This window comes from Lissotriton helveticus, chromosome 1_1, assembly GCF_964261635.1.
Source record: "Lissotriton helveticus chromosome 1_1, aLisHel1.1, whole genome shotgun sequence".
Classification (NCBI taxonomy): Eukaryota; Metazoa; Chordata; class Amphibia; order Caudata; family Salamandridae; genus Lissotriton; species Lissotriton helveticus.
This window is the reverse complement of record NC_136057.1, coordinates 1,889,810,032-1,889,830,853: the sequence shown is the minus strand read 5'-3', so window position 1 is coordinate 1,889,830,853 and position 20,822 is coordinate 1,889,810,032. Positions and strand designations below refer to the sequence as shown.

The following is a 20,822-nucleotide window of genomic DNA, read 5'->3' as shown; positions in this document are numbered from 1 at the left end:
GGGGTCGAGGGATCCGTTCTTCTCGAGGAAGGCTGCAAGCTGTCTGTTGACGGTCTTCTCGATGACTTTGCAGGAAAAGGGAGGAGCGAGATGGGGCGGAAGTTCTTGAGGTCGGTGGGGTCTGCGTTTGGTTTCTTCAGTAGGGCGTTGAGTTCGGCATGCTTCCAGCTCTCCGGGAAGGTGGCGGTGTTGAAGGAGGAGTTGATGACGTCCCGGAGTTGGGGTGCGATGATGGAGTCGGCCTTGTTGAAGACGTGGTGGGGGCAGGGGTCGGTCGGAGATCCGGAGTGGATGGTGTTCATCGTGCGGGCTGTGTCTTCGGTGGTCACCGTGGTCCAGGTGCTGAGGGTGGCGGTGGGGGGCGATGGTTCAACGGTCGGGTGCTTGGAAGGTGCGCCGAAGCTGTTGTGGATGTCTGCGATCTTGCGGTGGAAGTACGCGGCGAGAGAGTCGCAGAGATCTTGTGAAGGAGTGATGTCGTTGTTGCCGGTGCTGGGGTTGGAGAACTCCTTGACGATGCTGAAGAGTTCCTTGCTGTCGTGGGCGTTGTTGTCCAGTCGTTCCTTCAGTGATTTCTTCTTGGTGGTGCGGATGAGCTAGTGGTGCTTGCGGGTGGCGTCTTTGAGGGCGGTCATGTTGTCTGTGGTCTGGTCGAGGAGCCAGGCTTTCGAGGGTGCGGCAGTTCTTCTTGGAGTCCTTGAGTTCGTCGGTGAACCAGGAGGCTTTCTTGCTTCTGGGTCTGCTGGGCGTGTTCTTTAGTGGCGCGAGGTCGTTGGCGCAGGCGGTCAGCCACTGTGTGCGGTTGCGTGCTGCTTCGTTGGGGTTTGTTGTGCTGGCGGGTGGGTTCTGGCTGAGGGAGGTGGTGAGCTGCTCGGCCGTGATCTTGCTCCAGTTCCTGCGAGGAACCTGTTGCGGGTGGTGGTGGGTCGTGGTTCGTCTGAAGCGGAAGTGGACGCAGCTGTGGTCGGTCCAGTGAAGTCCGGTGGAGTGGCTGAAGATGATGTGCTTGCTGGATGAGGAGACAGGATCAAGCGTGTGGCCGGCATAGTGGGTGGGGGTGTTGACCAGTTGCTTGAGTTAGAGGTTGGCGAGGTTGTCCAGCAGGGCGGCGGTGTTGCGGTCCTTGTTGTTCTCCAGGTGGAAGTTGAGGTCCCCTAGGAGGATGTAGTCAGCGGAGCGGAGGGCGTGCGGGCTGATGAAGTCCGTGATGTCTTCGCTGAATTGTGTACGTGGTCCTGGGGGTCTGTAGACGAGGGTGCCTCTGAGGGTCGTCTTTGGGTCGGTGTGTATCTGGAAGTGGAGAAACTCGGCGGTGGCGAAGGTGTCGTTGGAGTCGGCCCATACCCATACACCCCATCCATGCATCCATCTATACAGCCATCCATTCATCCATCCGCCATCCATTCATCCACCCATTCATCCACCCATCCATCCAGCCATCCATCCCTCCATCCGCCATCCATGCATCCATCCAGCCGCCCACCCACCACACACTCATCATTATACGGTCCGCCATCATGCACCCATTCATCCATCCGCCACCATGCACCCATCCACACTTTTCCCCATCCATGCATCCATCCATGCATCCATCCAGCCATCCACCCTGCACCCATCCATGCATCCATCCAGCCATCCATTCATACATCCATTCATCCACCCATCCATCCATCCAGCCATCCATTCATCCGCCATCCATTCATCCACCCATCCATCCATGCATCCATCCATTCATTCATCCATCATCCATGCATCCATCCGCCATCCATGCATCCATCCAGCCGCCCACCCACCTCACACTCATCATTATACGGTCCGCCATCATGCACCCATTCATCCATCCGCCGCCATGCACCCATCCACACTTTTCCCCCATCCATGCATCCAGCCATCCACCACCCATCCATCCATCCATCCATCCATCCATCCATTCACCCACCCATGCATCCAGCCATCCATTCATCCATCCATCCAGCCAGCACACACCCATCCTTCATTCATGCATCCACCCAGTAGTGATAGCCACTGTTTTTTTTAAATTGACATCCATTCATCCGCCATCCATTCACCCACCGACCGACCACACACACATCCATCCACCCATCAATATTGACATATGCGCCATTATAACATCCACCATCAGCCATCCTTCCACCCATCATTCATGCATCGATCCACCCAGTTGTGATAGCGACTGTTTTTTTAAAATTTACATCTGCGCCGTTATAACATATCTAGGCTGTGAATACGCTTGATAGGAGGCTCGAACCCTGGTTGAGAGCACCAAAGTCGGCAGAGCTATCCGTCAGACCACATCCTCTCACTGCCATCGATGCGGTAATTCTAAGATATATAAAATAATAACAACGTTTCTGTTGCGATTGTGTCGCCCAACAAGATTGTAGCCAGCATCTCAGATTGTTGCATGCGTCGCATCTCGTACCGTTTCTGTTCTGCATTTTTATAAAGTGGGGCATGTACGTGACATTGTAATGGCATCATTTTTTAAAGTGGTCTCAGCCCGTCTCAGCCCGTTAATTGCATGCATTGTAATGGCATCATTTTTTGTTTGTAAAGTTGGGCATGTACGTGACATTGTAATGGCATCATTTTTTGTTTGTAAAGTTGGGCATGTACGTGACATTGTAATTGCATCATTTTTTAAAGTTGTCTCAGCCCGTCTCAGCCCGTTAATTGCATGCATTGTAATGGCATTATTTGTTTTTTGTAAAGTTGGGCATGTACGTGACATTGTAATGGCATCTATTGCGTTGTATGCATTGTAATGGCATCATTTTTTGTTTGTGAAGTTGGGCATGTACGTGACATTGTAATTGCATCATTTTTTAAAGTCGTCTCAGCCCGTGCATGCGATGTTTTTCTATTGCGTTGTAATGGCATCTTAGATGTTTTTCTATTGCGTTGTAATGGCATCTTAACATCGTATGCGTTGTAATTGCATGCGATGTTCATGCCATTGCGCCGTTGTAGCATGCGGACTAAAAGGCTGCGATGTCAACAACCATGCGATGTAAAAGTCGCGGTAATTTACATCGATGTAATTGGGGTTTCCCGGCGGACGCACTCGGATGATAACCCGAATATGCTGGAACTGGAGTGGGAAAACAGAGTGCAGCCGTTCCCAGTCTGGCATCTCCAGCCGGACGCTTTACTTGATGCGCCTTTTCGTGATCTGTTAGCTACCAGCATAGCACAATACTTTGAGGAAAATGCAGGCACGGCCTAGTCCACACTGTTGGAATGGGACACCCTTAAAGAATTTGTGAGAGGGCACTGTCTGGGGGCTCAGGCGGGCATTCGAGTGCAGTTAGAGAGAGATCTCACTACTATCGAGCGAAAACTGGAATCTAGCGAACAGGAGGCGATAGAGGTATCCCCAGGGCAACTTGCACGACATAGGGAGGAACACGCTCGCCTGCTGGAGCAACTGCGCTGCCTTAATTATGCGGCGCACTTGGCGCAAACACACCCCATGGGGGACAAAGCTAGGAAATCAGTCATGTGGCTGATGCGCCAAGAATGAGTCGACGGCCCTCATGGCTTCAATACGTACGGCATGTGGGTTTACAGTATACACGCAGCAAGACATACATTGCAAATTTATGACGCGTTATAAAGATTTATATAAATCCCACATGCAGGCTACCCCTGTGGAATTGCAACTTTACATTGAGGGACTCACCTTGCCACATTCCACGAGGGCTCAGAGAGCGGCACTGAATGACTCCATCCTTCTAGAGGAGGTCCGGGATTGTATGTTTTTGATGTCAAATGGGAAATCACAGGCATCAGATCGTCTACCGACTGATTTTTGTATGGCCTATGCACACATACTAGTGCCACAACTGCTTAAAGTGTATGAGGCAATGGTAGACGACTCTACACTTACTGACACGCAAAACAAAGCGTTACTGGTCTCTCTCCTTAAACCCGGCAGGAACTCTGAATCCCAGGGCTCCTATTGCCCGCTGGCCCTCCTGAACACGGACTACAAGATCTTCACATTGATTCTTGCTAAGCGCTTGTCGGAGTTGGTAAAGACTCTGGTGTACCCTGATCAGAATGGCTTCATCCCCGCAAGAAATACCTCACTTAATATATACGCAGATTCTTCTGGGTGCACAATTATGCACTATACAGCTGGCCATGCTCTGGCTGCCTAGTGCTAGACTTGGAGAAGGACTTTGACTCCCTGGAGTGGCCCTATCTAGCTTCGGTACTACACAAATATGATCTGGGAGATCACTACACGAGCATGGTCCAGCTATTCTACCAACGACCCATACTTCGGGTCTGAACTGGTCAGCTTATATTGGATCCCATTCGAGTGAGATGAGGGACGCACCAGGGTTACCCTTGTCCCCATTGTTCTTCTCTCTAGCTATGGAACCGCTTGCGATGTTACTCCGCAGGGGTGGTGACGAGTGGGGCATCCAATTGGGCGATGGGATTCATGCTGTCTGTTTATACGTGGATGATCTGCTGCTGTACGTACGCAACATACATAACATTCCTGCTTCCATAAAGGACACACTCCGGACCTTTAAGATGATGTCTGGCCTTCAGGGAAACTGGGCCAAAATGGAAATGTATTCCATTAGTGAGCACACGGCTGAAACGGAGGTGCTCCTCAATGGCTCCACTCTTCAGTGGTACTCTGCTACATTCCGCTACCTTGGTGTTTTCATATACCGATCGCCCGCTGATATACTTGAGGGCAACCCGACTAGAGCTATTTCGGCTGTCAGAGCCCAGGTGCAATTTTGGAAGTCACTCCCGCTGAACGTCATGAGCCGTATTACTCTGATAAAGATGATCATCCTTCCTAAGTTATTATATTATTTTTTGAATCTCCTGATCTATGTCCCAACCAGTGTTTTACGCGAGCTGGAGCGAATGTTCCATGACCTAATCTGGAGGAGGGGCAGGCCCCGGGTGGCATTGTAGAAACTATATGCCCCCACCAGCCAGGAGAGCAGCAGTACTTGGCGGCCCAGTTACAATGGGCGACAAAGTGGCTAAGTGGCAGGAATCTGGAGGAAATGGCAACCATGCAACAACCCTGGACCCAATCCCAAATTTACCACTTGTTCCATCCCATTGCCAAGCCTCCACCCCATCCCAAATACACCTGGAACTGGCGCATAAATGTTACAGGAGGAGCCTAGGCCTCACCAGAGAAGTAACCTCATATGCCCCGATACTGCCACTTGTGGAGACACCCAGAGGAAGAGCGGGCACCTCTGAGGAGATCCTCACTAGGCCTGGGCGAAGCACTCCGCTCCGCTCGCGGAGTTTGCGAAGTTTTTGCAACTTCGCACTACGCGAGCGGCACGTAGCACAGTGCGAACATGCGTAGTGCAGCGTAGCGTAGTGCAGCGCTCATTTTTTGCTTGTTCGCGGTCCTGAACGTCATGTTCGCGACCACGAGCAAGCAAAATGACATCCCGGCGAGATTCTTGCTTGTTCGCGGTCCTGAACGTCATGTTCGCGACCACGAGCAAGCAACGCTCAACGCGAGGAGGTCAGGTTTTTCATTGCGAGTGGTTGCGCATGCTCGCGACCGCTCTCAATGAGAAACTACCTGTTCGCGTTGAGAAAGCTGCCGCTCGAGTAATAATCTCCTCGAGCAGCAGAAAACTACAGCTCGCACTGTGCAAGATGCCGTTTTCAATGCTTGCACAGTGCCGGATGCTTGTTCGCACTGTGCAATCATTGAAAACACATCTTGCACAGTGCGAACATGCTACTACGCAGCTCGCGTAGTGCTACGTGAAGTTCGCGTAGTGCGAAGTGCACTTCGCGTAGCTTCGCGTAGCACTACTTCGCGAACTACGCCCACCCCTAATCCTCACATACTGGCACGCAGTGGGCATAGACACAGTGGGCGATTTATATACGGATGGCTCTCTGCTTTCCTTTGAGATGCTAGCAGAGGATTTTGGCTTGCCGGCAGGACAGTTTCTCTTGCACACTTCTCTCACTAGAGCCCTCTCGGCTGCCTGGGGGGACATGATGGATGAACCAACGACACACCTGCTATTGCAGTACTTGCACGTAATGGGTGAGGGTTCACACATAGTGCACTGGCTAGTGACAGCTCTGCTTACACACACGCTGAAACCCATGCTGAGTCTTCGCACAGGTTGGGAGGTGGACAGAGGGAAACGGTGGACAGAGAAAGAGTGGACTACCATCCTGGCCAGCCCCACCTCTATATCGAGGAGGTCAAAATTTAAGCTTGTACAAACATACATTATACATAGAGCATTTCTTTAGTCCAAGAAAATAAACAGATACTTCAACATTGCCACTTCCGTATGTCTGCGCTGTCAACAGCTTAATGTGAACCTGTTACATATGCTCTGGTCCTGCTCCTCCCTACAACTCTACTGGCACAAAGTAACCACAGCACTTGATGCCTGTAATGACACGCCCCTGCCGCACACGTGGGAGGTTTGTATGCTGGGACTATATGTCAGATCAAAGAAAAATATGGTCACATCCCGGTTTCGAGATCTGTGTCTGATAGAGGCGAAGCGAATGATCACGAAGAGATGGAAACACAATACCCCTCCAGAAACAGTTAGCTGGATAAGATTACTCACGATATGGGCACAAGCGGAAGGCACAACACTGCACAGGGAGGAGACAGCAGGGCTTTGCAAGTATCCAATAGCACAGCAATGGGACACCATACTTACATCTTTCACGCACATGGATGACACTGAAATTGTTGATGCCCCCTCTGACAATGCCTAGCGTACATAGCAAAGACTCTGAGCCCGGGAATCAGTGGCAACTATCACTACGATTGCAGCCCATGGCACAACATATCTGAGGCCTAAACCTGCCAATGTTAATCTCCCCTGATCTTTCATCAGCTATCTAATATACCCTGCCCCTTGTAGCCTTAATAAGTCATGGTGCTCCCCCCCTATTGACTGTAAATGGTATAATCGGTTAGACTTATGTACCCACACCCAGTTGTGCATGGTTCCTTGATGGTAGTTTGTTTAGTTAGATATTAGTTTAGTATATCAGTAAACGGATCTCTTATTGACACAATTTGTGAATTCCTAATTTATACTGAGATGGCCATACGTTCACAGCCCCCACATGGTTCGCTTTTGTATATTACAAGTATTCGCAGTGTGATATCATATGAGTCGGGACTGCATATTTTGCAGAAGTTGTTATCTGCGAACAAGAGGCTGGTGTGATGCAATGCGGAGAATGAGCAGCATGCAACTGTTTAATGACATAGTGCACATGTGGAGGTGCGTATATGCATATGTGCCCATTACTCATGTTCCTGCTATACACTTCCGCTATGTGTACTCATTCACAGTACAGATCTATACTCATATGTGTATTTATCTGGATGACCTCTATGTGTTATAAAACCTAAAAAACCAATAAAGATATAAAAAAGATTTACCAAGCCACGTAAGTGTAAGCAGGGTGGGCTTTGGTGGCTTGATAAATCTCATTCTAGGTTTTGTGCCACCCTGTGTCACCTTGCATGGCACAGGGTGATGCAAAACATATATGCCCCCCAGTCTCTGCACAGCCCAGACATCAAATGCACTTCTCATTTGAACGACAACATGGTGTCATGAAGTACATTCCACTTACTAAGAAGATTCCGTTTGGAATGCAGCGTATTTCATGACAACAGAAGCCCAGTATATAACATAGTGTTTCATGGAAGAGCCAGATGTAAGAAGTGGGCAACATCTTTGGCGCCATGATTCCTTTTGTAGGAGTAGTTTTAAATGACCTGAATATTAGAACGCAGTCTACATTGGTTGGCCGTCTTGCACCCAATAGAGAGGGTGCGCCAACTGCTATTAATACAGAACTTTTGGTATTTTGGGCAATAGTTTTGCAGAACAGACTTCATTTACATATCTTACTCGCCAAGCAAGTCGTAGTCTTTCACATGTTAGTCGTCCACCAGTGCTGCACTTTTATGACTAACAAGAGTAGTGAAATTAATGCATTTGTTACTAAAATTACTGAGGTTTCTAAAGATTTGAAAGGGTTAGTAGAAACAGGTGCTTCATAAGCTACAGGGAAAGGATTTCCTGCACTTGGTAGATCGCTTAGTATGATATACTTTTTATTGTTACAATTAATTAGAATTGTTACAATGGAAAACCAGCGGAGATGTTCCAACACTTAATTAATTCAGTTATGGTCGGTATCTATTCAACAATTAATAAATACCACATGAATAAAATAGATTTAAAATGTTACATTTGAAGCTAAAACAAGTAAAACAGTACAAATAGTGTCAATGCCTTAAATGAGTTACAATCCCTGATTTGGCAATGATTTAGAGTTCTCATTGAAGTGCAAACTTTCGCTAATTTTTGTGGGACCTATAAAAGTTTCCATTGCGACTGTGCTGGTACGTGTTCGGTGCTTTTGTTGCGAGGACTTCAATTAAAGTGCAATGTATGAGGCATTAGCTAGAAGTTCTTTCACCTTGTGTGCGAATTTCGCAAATCTTGCCAATTCGGTTTGAATGTCCATGCTAAAGAGTAGTTCCATTGCATTTTGACATGTACGTGTTCCATATTTTAGAAACAATGGTTTTAGTAAAGTGCGGCATGCCTGTGATAAACAGTGGCATATGCAGACCAAATGAGCAATGGTTTCCTCATACTGTTGGCACAGTCGGCAACTACTGACCACCTCCAATGATTTCCAGGGCATGTTAATGTCTTATATCGGCAGTACCATAAGTCTCACTGCTAAAATTTGCTTTAAGATTGACTTATTTAAGGTGGCGTCAAGGTAAGACTGTTTTGGCCAGTCCTCATAGGAGGTTTCAAGAACCCTAATGTTACTACTGGAGAACCTCAGTTCCTTCATATCCTCTTCCTTAGAGAGTAATCTAACTTGTTTTCTTAAAATCGATTTTAGGATACCGGGCTGATGGATAAAATCCGGCCAGTTGGACATGTCAAGATGCTATTCAGTACAGGCAGTGTGCAGGCTGTTGGACCACAAGTTATTTTCTTCCTCAAAAATAGTTTTTAAGATTGCTTTCATTGAATGTGGGGTAGCCGCACATACCCCACGATAGAACCGCACAATCGAGTCCCAATGCTCGTAGCTCTGTTTGTTTAGCGCGAATTCCAGTCGGAGCAGTGCATTCCAGGCATGTATTGGTATTTGAAAGATTCACTTAAACGCTCGACAATTGGCTTGTTCCAAGAGGTTACTATAAGCTGCTGGGAATGCTAATTGGCCATATGTGAGAATTAGTATTGCCATTGGTAATGGACTATTAGGAACTATATTGATTGCCATACTAATCATTGTAGTCTTTGTGAGAAGCTTATTTCTTTTCCTTAGGGGAATTAAACTAATGACTGCCAAAATGAAAGGGAGGAGAACTGGTGACAAAGGGGAATGGGAGAAAAAGAAAAAGAGAAGATCTGAAACGAGGAGTTGTAGAGTCATATTTATGACAAATTATAAAGGGACCTACTAGAGTCCTTTCGTAGGCAACAAATGTCAATCACTGGTATATGAAATAAAGTTTCAAGGGTATGTATTTATTTTATTTTAGCTGTTTTATAGCGCGCTCTATTACTACCAGAGTATCCTGGCGCGAAAAGAAAGACAAGCAAGTGGCCAGCAGAAAAAGTTATAAAAAACTAGTAAGCAATTCTGAAAAGATACGTTTTAAGTGCCTTCTTAAAAGGAACAACATTTTCAATTGATCTCAAGGGTAGAGGCAGAGTGTTCCAGGTCCGTGCTGCGAGAACAGCAAGTGACTGGCCTCCCAGACGTACTCGCTGAAAGCGGGGCACTCTCAAGAAATTGCAGTCAGCTGAGCGTAGAGACCGAGTGGCGGTATAGCGGCTCAATCTTTTCCTCAGGTAGGGAGGCCCAAGATCATTGACTGCTTTAAATGCTAATGTTAGGATTTTAAAAGTAATCCTTTGAGCAACCGGCAGCCAATGTAGTTCCTTCATATGTATACGCACACTTTCTCTACTAGGCACATTACACAGCAGTCAAGCGGTCGCATTTTGGATGATCTGCAATCTCGCGACTAAGAAGGCAGGAGTTCCGCTAAAAAGAGTTGGCATAGTCGAGCCAAGATAAAAATTAAAGCCCTCGCAACAGACTCTCTTGCTGAAGATGGCAAATAAGGAAAGAACTTTCTCATGGCTTTAAGGGATCCGAAGCACACCCCTGTGAGTTTTTTTATGTGTGCCTCAAATCTCAGATCCTCCCCAAACCAAACTCCCAAGTTCTTTGCAGGGATAGAAACCGAACCTGGTTGGGGAAAATCAGACGGCCACAAGAGTTCTCTAAAATTAGGCGGAAATTGGCCATACAACAAAATTTCAGTCTTGTCTTCGTTGCATTTCAGCTGTGCCACTGCTAGCCAGTTGAATACAGCAGAAAGGCACGAACAGATAACCTCTGTGTTAGTTACTGCATCAGGCCATGTAAATAAAAGTTGCGTGTCATCTGCATACGCTATAATTTTAGCTCCCATTTGTTCGGCCAACACAATAAGGGCGGTAAGGTATACATTAAAAAGCAGGGGGCTTAATGTAGATCCCTGAGGAACCTCAGAAGTAAGGGGCCTAGTCGAGGATGAAAAAGGTGGGATCCAGACCTGCTGAGACCTATCCGATAGAAAAGACTTCACCCATTCTAGTGCAGAACCCAACACACCAATCTCAGCCAAACGAGTCCGGAGGAGTGAGTGCGGGACAGTGTCGAATGCGGCAGAGAGGTCCAATAAAATCAGAGCCGCTCTGCCGCCACTGTCCAGACACTCCCTAATCGCCTCAGTGACCTCCACCAAAGCCGACTCCGTGCTATAGGCTGCACGAAATCCAGACTGAGCAGGGTGTAGAGCCTCTGAAGATTCCACAAAGGCATTCAACTGAGCAAAGGCAAGTTTCTCTCCAATTTTTGCCATGGCTGGGAGTAAAGATATGGGTCTATAGTTGCTCGGCACAGCTGGATCCGCACCTGTCTTCTTCAACAAGGGAAGAAGCTTAGCCTGTTTCCATTCATTAGGAACCCTAGCTGTTGTAAAGGATAAACCCATTATTTGAGAAACCTCTGATGCCACTAGTTCTGCCGCTTCAGCCAACACCCGGGCCGGGCAGGTATCACCGGGGGCACCAGATTTTAGCGATTTGATTGCCACCAAGGTATCATCCACTGATGGGGGGATAAATCTCTCCATAGTATGGATAGGTGAAACATTAAGTCCAACATTATCAGCAATCATACTCCCCCCACTGATTGCTCTAAGACTTTGTTGAATTTTAGCAATTTTGTTAAAAAAAAAAAGAGGAGAGATTTTCACACCATTCAGTGGAGGGTTTCATCGATATTTGCTCAGCACAGGGAGAAAGAAAGCTCTTAACTATAGAAAACATTTCACGGCTGTTATTAGCCCTCTCAATTCTTCTGGCAAAATATTCAGATTTAGCCAGTTTAATGCTAGCATAATATTCTCGCTGTGCCGAACGGTAAGCTGCCTTAGCTTGTGGGCAATAGGCCACCCTCCATACTCGCTCCAATTTTTTGCAAGCTAATTTAAGAGTGCGTAGTTGGGGCGAATACCAGGGTTGCGAAGGGGTCATCCTATTTCTGCCTGAATCTGTCCCCTTCGATGAGGCGGACATTGCTGTTCTTAGCCAACTATCAAAAATCTGAAATTCAGGATCTAATTCCCCTCCCAGAATGGGCCTGTTTTGATCAAGCCAGGCAGTAAAATTGCCTACATTAATCTTTGGGGGGCACATTTTCCTAGAGGACTTGGGTAAATCTTTCAAGGCTGACCACGTAAATCTAATAAGCCGATGATCAGTCCAAGTTAAAATTTGGGGGGCATCAACCTTCAACGGAAAGTTAGAACATATAACGTCTAAAGTGTGCCCACCTGTGTGTGTAGGGGAGGATACCCATTGGGTTAGAGAGGCCAGATCTAAGGAGTCATATAGAAGCTTACTTTCCTGACGTTCCTGACAGTCAACATGAATATTTAAGTCACCGAGCAGTAAAAAACGAGAAAACCTCACTGCTCGGGGAACGAGAGTCTCTAAAAGAGCTTTAAGAAAAGGACCGGAGGGGCCCGGAGGTCGGTAAATAAGGGAGCCACCCAATGTAAAATGTGGGGACAGGAGCAAAGAAAAGTTCACAATCTCACCCTCAGCTAAATCATCTGAATTTTCAATATTAAGGACCCAAGAGTCTCTAAAAATGATAGCTAACCCACCACCCCTACCACTAAACCTATCTTTCCTTCGGATCTTAAACCCTCTGGGAATGGCCAGTTCAATGTCAGGAGCACATGAGTCATTCAACCAAGTTTCCGTAATAAATAACAGGTCCAATGTACCATCTTCTAGCAAAGAAAACATTTCTGAAGCATGTTTGCACATTGAGCGCGCATTTATTAAAGCCGCAGAAATAGAAGCTAAATCTAAGATAGAATCTGATGGAATAGTGTCGTTAGTACAGCAAGCAAAGCCGCAGGCAGAGCAAGAGTTAAGACTTGCTGGATCAATGTTTACACAGGTTAGTCCTATATCAGGCGGCGGGCGTAGCGCCATCAAATTCGATCGAGTGTATCTAATCGTAGTATTAATCGAGTTCTGTGTCTGCAAGGCAGCCCGCCCTGCGTCCGCCACGTCCAAGGCGCGGACGGGCGCAGACGGGCTGACCTTTGGCTTAACTTTGGCGCGCCTATGGCGCGCCCGCCATGCGCGACCGCTGCGCGCTAATGAAGGCATGCTAATTTTATGCCGTGTCCTCTCTCCCCCAGATAGAACGCTGCCACCAGTTCTGCTGGGGAGAAGGACTACTCTCAAGATGGCCGCCCACCCTCGCCACAACCGTAACAACAGCCGCGGTGAAAGGGGCCAGGAGAGGCTTGTAAAAAATAAAGGGTGAGTCAGAGCTCGCCGGCGATGTACCTGCACAACAAAAAAGGGTTAGGCAGAGTAAAATGTAAATAAAAGAAATAAGATCGTTTTGTATTAAAAATCGAACAATCAGTCTTAAAATCACCGCTGTTCTAACTATTATGGCCACAAGCTAAGCGGAAGTAACAGGGAGCTGCCACCACCCCAAACACACTGTATGAACGTAATGTGTGATGACTAAGTCATCAGAGGGGGAATTGGGGGTGCTTTTTATTACTAAACACTTTGTACGAGCATTTAAATGAATCTGCAACCCGCAATATATATAGTGTGTGATTTTCACATAAATGTTGACAAAAGTTAATGTTAACCTTGATTAAAATAGCTCATGTTAAGTTGCAAAGCTTTACAGTCTTTTGTGTATTTGACTTTTTCTTGTTTCAGGAGGCAAGCTGGAACAGTCAATGTTAAATAAAATGCATTATATTGTTTTTTGGTTTTTTGGGGGAATGATTCTCTGCATATGTTCCTTGGAGAGCTGAATATTGAACTCTGCACCTGCAAAAAGGAGCTTTTGAACGAATTGTATCATCCCAATACAAGATATACACTGAAGGTCACACATCAGAGACTCCACTGGGCAGTAGCTGGGAAGAACACTGAAACTGTTATCACAAAATGTTCGATCCGGATTGGTTCTCTTTATGGAAATCAGAGAGTTGTCTTTGATCTAGAAAGCATGATTTAAGCCATGCATTGAAGAGTTAGTTAGATCAGATGCCTTTCCACTCTCATTTAAAGTATACACCTATTTTTCTCCCTTTACAGCTTATGTCTGTGCTTCTGCCCCAAAAAATAGACTACTTGCCAAATCCTTTCTCGCTTCCCTGAATGAATATTTATTTGATTCCGCCTTTAGACGTTTTATTTTGCAAACACCTTCTCTAGTTTAGCGAATTAGAGAACTTTCCCTTCATTGGAAAATGTGCCTGTTTTGTTTTGTACTGAAGATCTGCATGGCGCAAATCGGCTGTATCATGTGTGTATCCCTGCCACTACATTCCTGCCCACTGAGGTCCATTGTGCTAGCCTGCTGGCACGCCCCCCATGGTCAGCTTTCAGCCCCTGCAATCCATTATCAATGTGTGCACCTCTGCACCATGTTGCCTGCCCTTTACAGCTGGTTTTTGAGGGTCACAAAAAGGAGTGCATATGAAGGGTGATAACACATTTAAATCATTTTGTTTGTGGTTTTAAACTTATTTTAAGAATTCAGGTGACTTCTCAGTGATTTTACTCTATAAAAAAATACTAATCCTCTTCTGGAATTTGATAAGCCACTTCTAAGGAAAACTGTTTTCTCTCATGATTTTCTCATAGAGTGTATGGGAGGTGCTCCATAAGCTAAAGTAAGAGCTTTTTCTCTGTAAATTCACAATATCTTTCTCAGCCATATGAGGATAACATCTCAAATACTAAGTAAAAACATGCACTCCCAACTGCAATACATGTCAACACACCCAATTCAGGTGGGAGACTCCCAGTTTGTAAATCCAAAAATTGCTTTATTTGAGCAGTCTCCCACCTAAAATTGACTCCGGTTCAATACAATTCAATGAGGAAAATAAATGACTCTAATTTATTTTTCAAAACCTCCCTGCTTCTTCCTTCCAAATGTTGGCATGTATGAACTTCTGCAAGCAGCCGGTCAGATGATGCCCCGGTGCTGTACTGCATCCTTCCTCAGTGTTCTAATGAAGAATTGAAGAGCTAGCATTCTTTATCATGACAAAACATTTGGTACACCTGAAACCATAGTGATTAAATCTAAGCTGTAAAAATTAAAAAGAATTCTTTGGAAATTAACAAAATGAGGTGAATCGTTTTGCCATAGAAATTAAGGTTAGTGTTGAAGAAAGCAAATGTAGGACACATTTTTATGTACTTCCAGCACCAGTAGCAGTCTATCAGTTTAATTCCTGGTGATCAACTACAGCTTTAACATAATGAACAACTAGAGAGCCAACATTCTGAATATATGACAGCAGTTTGGCACACCTGAGCACCATCTTGATGGAATCAAAGATGTTTTAACAAAGGAAAATTAGAACTGCAACAAACATTTTCATTTACGAAGGTACTCCACAGAGAGATAGGAAAAGTGAACACATGCAGGCAAACCCACTCTTCAGCACCTGCCTCCAAGTATCCTATAGCAGGAATTTGATTAGTACATTTACAGTCCATTAATTAGGGAAACCGTATGCCCAGAAGTGGGTCCCTTGCTCACTTTGCCACTGGATTCAAGCTAGCCTGGCTGATAAGGGGTGTTACCCCGAGACAGTTCCCAGGATTCTTGTTTCCAGTCCAGGGAAGACCTGGCTTAGCAGTTTGGTTTGGACTGTTCCCATGAGAAACAGGGTCAAGACTGATTTGCATATGGCTGGGTCTGAACTGGGTGGCGAAGTGAGCTAAAGAACACTGATGGATTCAACCCAGATCTGTGACTGGGGGTGAGTGTCTGAAGAGTTTCAGCGCTCTGTCCATCATCTCCTTGTGTTTGCCTTAATTAAGGTTGCCACCTTTCCTAGAGAAAAATACTGCCCATATTTTTGTTGTTTTAAGTTCCTGCAAAGGCCTGGACTTGATACTAAATAGTACTGTACACAAAATCGTATTTATTCATTCATAACATGTGTCTTCGTTTACTTTAATTATTACTAAGGGATAATTAGCAAAGCTCTAGAACTCATGTAAAAGTGTTTCCTCTTTACATTTGCTGTTTGACATCTACAGAGATCAAGGGTAAAATGCCGGCTTTTGGTTAGTTTTTGTACTAGCCGGACATCAAAATACCAGTGGTGCCGGTAGAAAACCAGCGGTGTGGCAATCTTAAAAGATGTGAAGAGACTTTGGCTGGATTTAGAAATATAAATCCACTTACATTTTCTGGGCTGTATGCATACTCAGGAGCAACTTTGAGGCCTCCTCACTTACTCTTAAATGCCTTTGCAAATTGACCTCAAATCATATAAAATGAGAATAAAATGGGAATAATCAGGCTATATTCATGTACAGTTAGTACAAATAGAAAGGACTATTCACTAAGACATTTATGTGTATGTGAAGTAGTGCTACTGCAGTACCAATTTGTGTGCTCATAAATGCCTTTGTGAATTGGTTCTACAGTTTATTGTGCTCTATGTACACATAACGACCCTTTAGTACAACTGCTATTTTTTAGTGAAAGAAAAGAAAGCAAACAACCCGGTTTGAAAAGCATTATTCTTAAGCATGTTGTGAAATTACAGGACACAGAAACAAAATAATGGGGTTGATGCACATCACAGACACCTCCAGAGAACATACCTGTCCTGGGGGCGAAGTCCGTAGTTGGCATGGTCAAACCAGGAATTCATCTTACGGTCTGTCAGCCAGATGGAAATGGAGGTGGGCAGGGAATTCCGCAAGCAATTCCTAAAGCGGGTGTTGAGCACCATATCAAAGGGGTAGCCCATGTCGTGCACTCGCCTCATTACCCAGGAACCACTCCTGGTGCTTAGGAAGACCTGTAGAACACATACAATCACTCAAGGCTAGGCTAGTTTAAAGAGTTGACTTATCTTGCAACCTTAACAGAATTCCTCCTAGACTTGATTTCCAATACGGGACTTCTTTCCAAAGTTTACATGAAGCATATTCATGCCAGCTTACTCTAGCAGGCATATGTTGGCCTTGTGCCCTTGCAATACAATGTTACTATTCCTAGGTTTTTATTTAACAAATCAATACATTCTGCAGCTTATATTCTTGCAGGGCAGGTTAGAGGACAAACCAAGGCTAAACTACTTCCTATGGTGCCGCACTGTCCCTAAATGCACCAAATGTCACACTAGTACCAGAAAGGAGAAGGAGCAAAATGCTACATCACCTACGACGACAAAAATCCTAGCGCCGTGCCTCTCGGCATTCTAAATAATTGAATCAATCCGTCATAAATTGGGTTGCTGGTTGAGGAGTGTGAGAGCCTGTCTAAAGCAACAAACCACAATCCCCGTTGGGGTAAGCTACAAAAGTCACTGAATTCACTTGCGCTTAACCATCTGGTAGTGTGACACAAAAGCTGTCATGCTTAACTTTGAGGCAATGTGTAAAGTATATATGCAGCACTCAAACATCAATAGAGTCAAAACACAACTCCAGGCAAATCTCATATTGATTAAGAACAATAGAGTAAAATGTAATACATTTTTTGACACCAAAACAACAAAAATACAATCTGTAGAACCAGAGTTTAAAGTTTAGAGGTAACAATGCCAAAAAAACCAAAGCGCCAACTGGAGATATTTGGTTGTGTGAGACCAGGGCAAAGTTGAATGTTAGAGATGACCACAATGGAGTGCAGCTCGGATATACAGAGTGGATTCTACCCAGTTTGTCCTTACCTTTGAACTTAGAAGAATTTTGAAGGAAAATTTGTTGAGATGGTACATATTCAGCAGGGCCTGGCAGCTTGTGGTATCAGAGAAGGGGTCATCGTCAAGGAGCCACTGCACAAAGTTTCAGTTAAGATTTCTGCGTTCAGACTTAGTCTCTTTTTGGAAAAACGAAAATCTCCAGCAGAACGAAGCTGCAGGCTGCAGGTGGTTGCCAACGAGCTCTCCAGGAGGACGGACATCCTTCTGAAGAGGAGCTGCTGAAGAGTAGTCACTGAAGAGGAGCCGCTTAACAGAATTGGCTGCTGCGAGGAAAAACGTAGCAACCTGACTAGCGATGCAACTTGGGCGTATGGCGAGCAGGTAAGCCCCGGTCTCCTCTCATTTCTCAGGGCACTTTTTGACGGAAAATTAGGAGTTTGGGATTTGAGTTATCTGGTCACCATTAGCACCAATTTCAAGGCTCCAGAATTAGATGGGAGCCACTTAGGGGGTCAGGACTCACTCAGACTGAGTGCATGTGCGGGGTTCAAGGTGATTGGAGCCTTTTCTGTACCTGGGACTCTTTCAGGAGGCCAGCCAACTAGCTATTGGAGTCACACTGGAAGCCCTAGGTTCAAGCAGAAGTTCAGGTCTCAAGGATAATCCTGAGGGCAAATGGTAAGCTTCAGGAAGCTGGGCAGTCCTCTTGGAGCAGCAGGGCAGTCTTCTGAAGCAAACAGCAGGCCACAGGCAATAGGGCAGTCCTCCAAGAGTCCTTTGCAGGTCCAGAAGTGAAGTGAAGAGAGGTTCTGAGAGTCCTATTTGTATACAGGGTGCCAGCTTTGAAGTGGAAGAAACTTCTGGTTTTTTCCCCCCACAGAAGTGTTGGGAAGTTTCTGCCTCACTCCCCTTGTACCCAATTGTCAGGAGTCACAAAAGGCTAGTCTGAAATTCTTTGTGTGTGTTCTGATGCAGTGTCTGAAGAGAAAGTGGGCTGGGCACATCTCTCACCCTCCCTCCCCCAATCCTGCCAAAGTAGTTGCTTTGTCAATATTATCCCCCCAGTGACTTGGGTCCCTCTCTAAGGTTTACAGAATATTACATTTGGAATTGAATTTTTAGGACGAGCCTAGCACAGCGCGCATGCACTGCTCTAGGAGATGACCTCTTGGAATCGGTCTGCACTTTTCTGAAACTCGTGCGTGTGGCGGCCTCCACCTTGCAGGAGCTAGCAGAGGCTCTCAGGGTGCCATCTGTTCCTAGTCATGTTTCCAAGGGTCGCTTTCAATAATGCGGCCGCATGGCCGCGCTTCTTATTTGCCTGTTCCCTCCATTCTTTTTTTTATACATGTAACATTTTAAACAAACAAAACAACATATCCAAGTTAAGAGTGCTTTAAATGGGCCTGTACCAGCATTTTTTTTATTTTGCGAGGGAGAGTACCTGCATTTCCCAAGAAAAAAGTAATAGTTTTAATTAGAGAGTAACGTTACTTCTCAAAACAAGCAGGTACTCTGGTGCAGCAGTTCTATTTTTCCATTTCAAGAATTGCCCGCAGGCATTCACAACAATGTCTACTCGTGCCCGCGCTTTCCTTGAACACGCACACTTTTCCTCAAGCTGGCTGTTCTTGATACTGTAAATCGCTCCCATGCGCGCACAGTACACTGGTGTGTGTTTCTACAATCATTTGTGCAGACAACTCATGCAAAGCCTAGTGCATTTCAAGTTGTGTGTTTCACTGATATTTTGATTGTGGCAACGGACAAATGCTTTACTTACATTTATTCCAATGGAAAGAACACGAGAGCACCGATTCGACAACAGTGTAACAGTTTCATATATGACAACGAGTCTGTCTGTGCCAAAGCAAATGTGCGAGTTGGGAGTCCAAACCCCTTTCTTAATTAAATCTCCCTAATCCTTATGTAAACTAAACACAAGACAGAGGGGCATATTAACGAGGCCTTATCTCCGATTTATCTACACCTTAACACATCAAAAGTGGAGATAGATCTCCACGGTAGGGGACATTTGGCACAAGGGGAAGGTTATGACATTTGAGCGCCTCCAGCAGCAATATGAGTTAGCGTCCAATGAACTTTTTAGATACACACAGATGAAACATGCTCTGTTAGCGGCCCTATCGCCAGGTACTGAGGTCCAGGAAGCCTCGCCTCTCGAGGACAGGTTCCTGGCGGACTGCATGCATAAGCGGGCTACTTTATTCACTTACCGGAAGTTAATCAACAACCTCTCAGGCACCACGACATTGCTTAGAGGGAAGTGGTCCCGCGACGTAGGGGACATTGATGACACGGACTGGCAGCAGGCACTTGCTTCGCCAAAGGAGGTGGGTATACCCTCACGGCTGGTACAACTCAAAATACAGCACTGAGTGTATTTCACTAGACTCACCCTACATACAATTGGTAGAATATCACATCCATACTGCCTAAGGAGATGTGGGGAGGAGGGAACTTTTTACCATACCATATAGCAATGCCCGAAGATCATGGATTACTGGGTGCAAGTAATGAGAACGGTATTGCAAGTGGGGGAGTTGTCATTATTGCCAGAGCCCAAAAGATGCTTGTCAAATGTGTGGGAGCCGAATGACCTTACTCACCCTATGCAAGACTGGGCCACTCTGGGGTTAATAGTTGCAAAGCGCTATATTGCTCAGAAATGGGGGGCAGCAGAAGTGCAGACGCTCACCGCATGGTGCACAGACATGGATACGGCAATGATAACAGAAAGAACAGTGTTTATTAATCGTGGTTGTGCCAGGAAATGGAGCAAGATCTGGGGGCCATGGAATGCGTTCAGGGGCAATATCTGTGAACCACCACAGGATCACATAGATGAGGCTTTGGAAGAAACCCTCTAGGAGGGAAGAGGTGTGGGACAGATGGGGTGTTGGACATGACTTTGATGTATTGTGTAATGCTGTAATAATGTACTGGAAATGTATAATGCTAGGTCTTTATTAATGTACATGTATCATCTGGAAGAACAATGCCTTGATAAAGCGGATTACAATAAAAAGAGTTTAAAAAAAAAAGTGGAGATAGAACTAACACCCCATTCAGAATTCCAGCGATAACAGCCACAAAACCTAACACAACGGGGACACCACCAACTAACCCAAATGAGATGCACAATAGGCATTCCCGGGCAGAAACATATGAAAAAACAACAACACCACTTTCACAGCGAACTGACAGATCCACGAAGCGAACCAAAAACAGGTGATAAGCCACGGTAGCCGCAAGTATTTAACACATGCCTCAAGTAGATGTAAAGACTGACGACTCCCTGCAGTAGGCAATGGAGCCCCGCACACAGCCATACCCTAAGAACAAACAACGCCATAGAGCTATTCATCATGCAGCTCGGAGCCCCAACAGGGCCAAAGCACCCACCGCCACCACCCCCAGAACTGCCACCACCCTCAGGACC

The 20,822-nt window shown here is 45.8% G+C and overlaps 1 protein-coding gene across 3 annotated transcripts in view; it reads right to left on the bottom strand.

Moving 5' to 3' along the window:
• Positions 1 to 20,822, bottom strand: part of LOC144775490 (dimethylaniline monooxygenase [N-oxide-forming] 2-like) — a 205,981-nt gene that overhangs the window by 61,450 nt on the left and 123,709 nt on the right. For all 3 annotated transcript variants that reach the window (XM_078659232.1, XM_078659233.1, XM_078659231.1), the window contains exon 6: positions 16,311 to 16,510. In XM_078659232.1, coding sequence (XP_078515358.1) covers positions 16,311 to 16,510 — 200 coding nt within the window. The remainder of the gene's footprint in view (positions 1 to 16,310; positions 16,511 to 20,822) is intronic.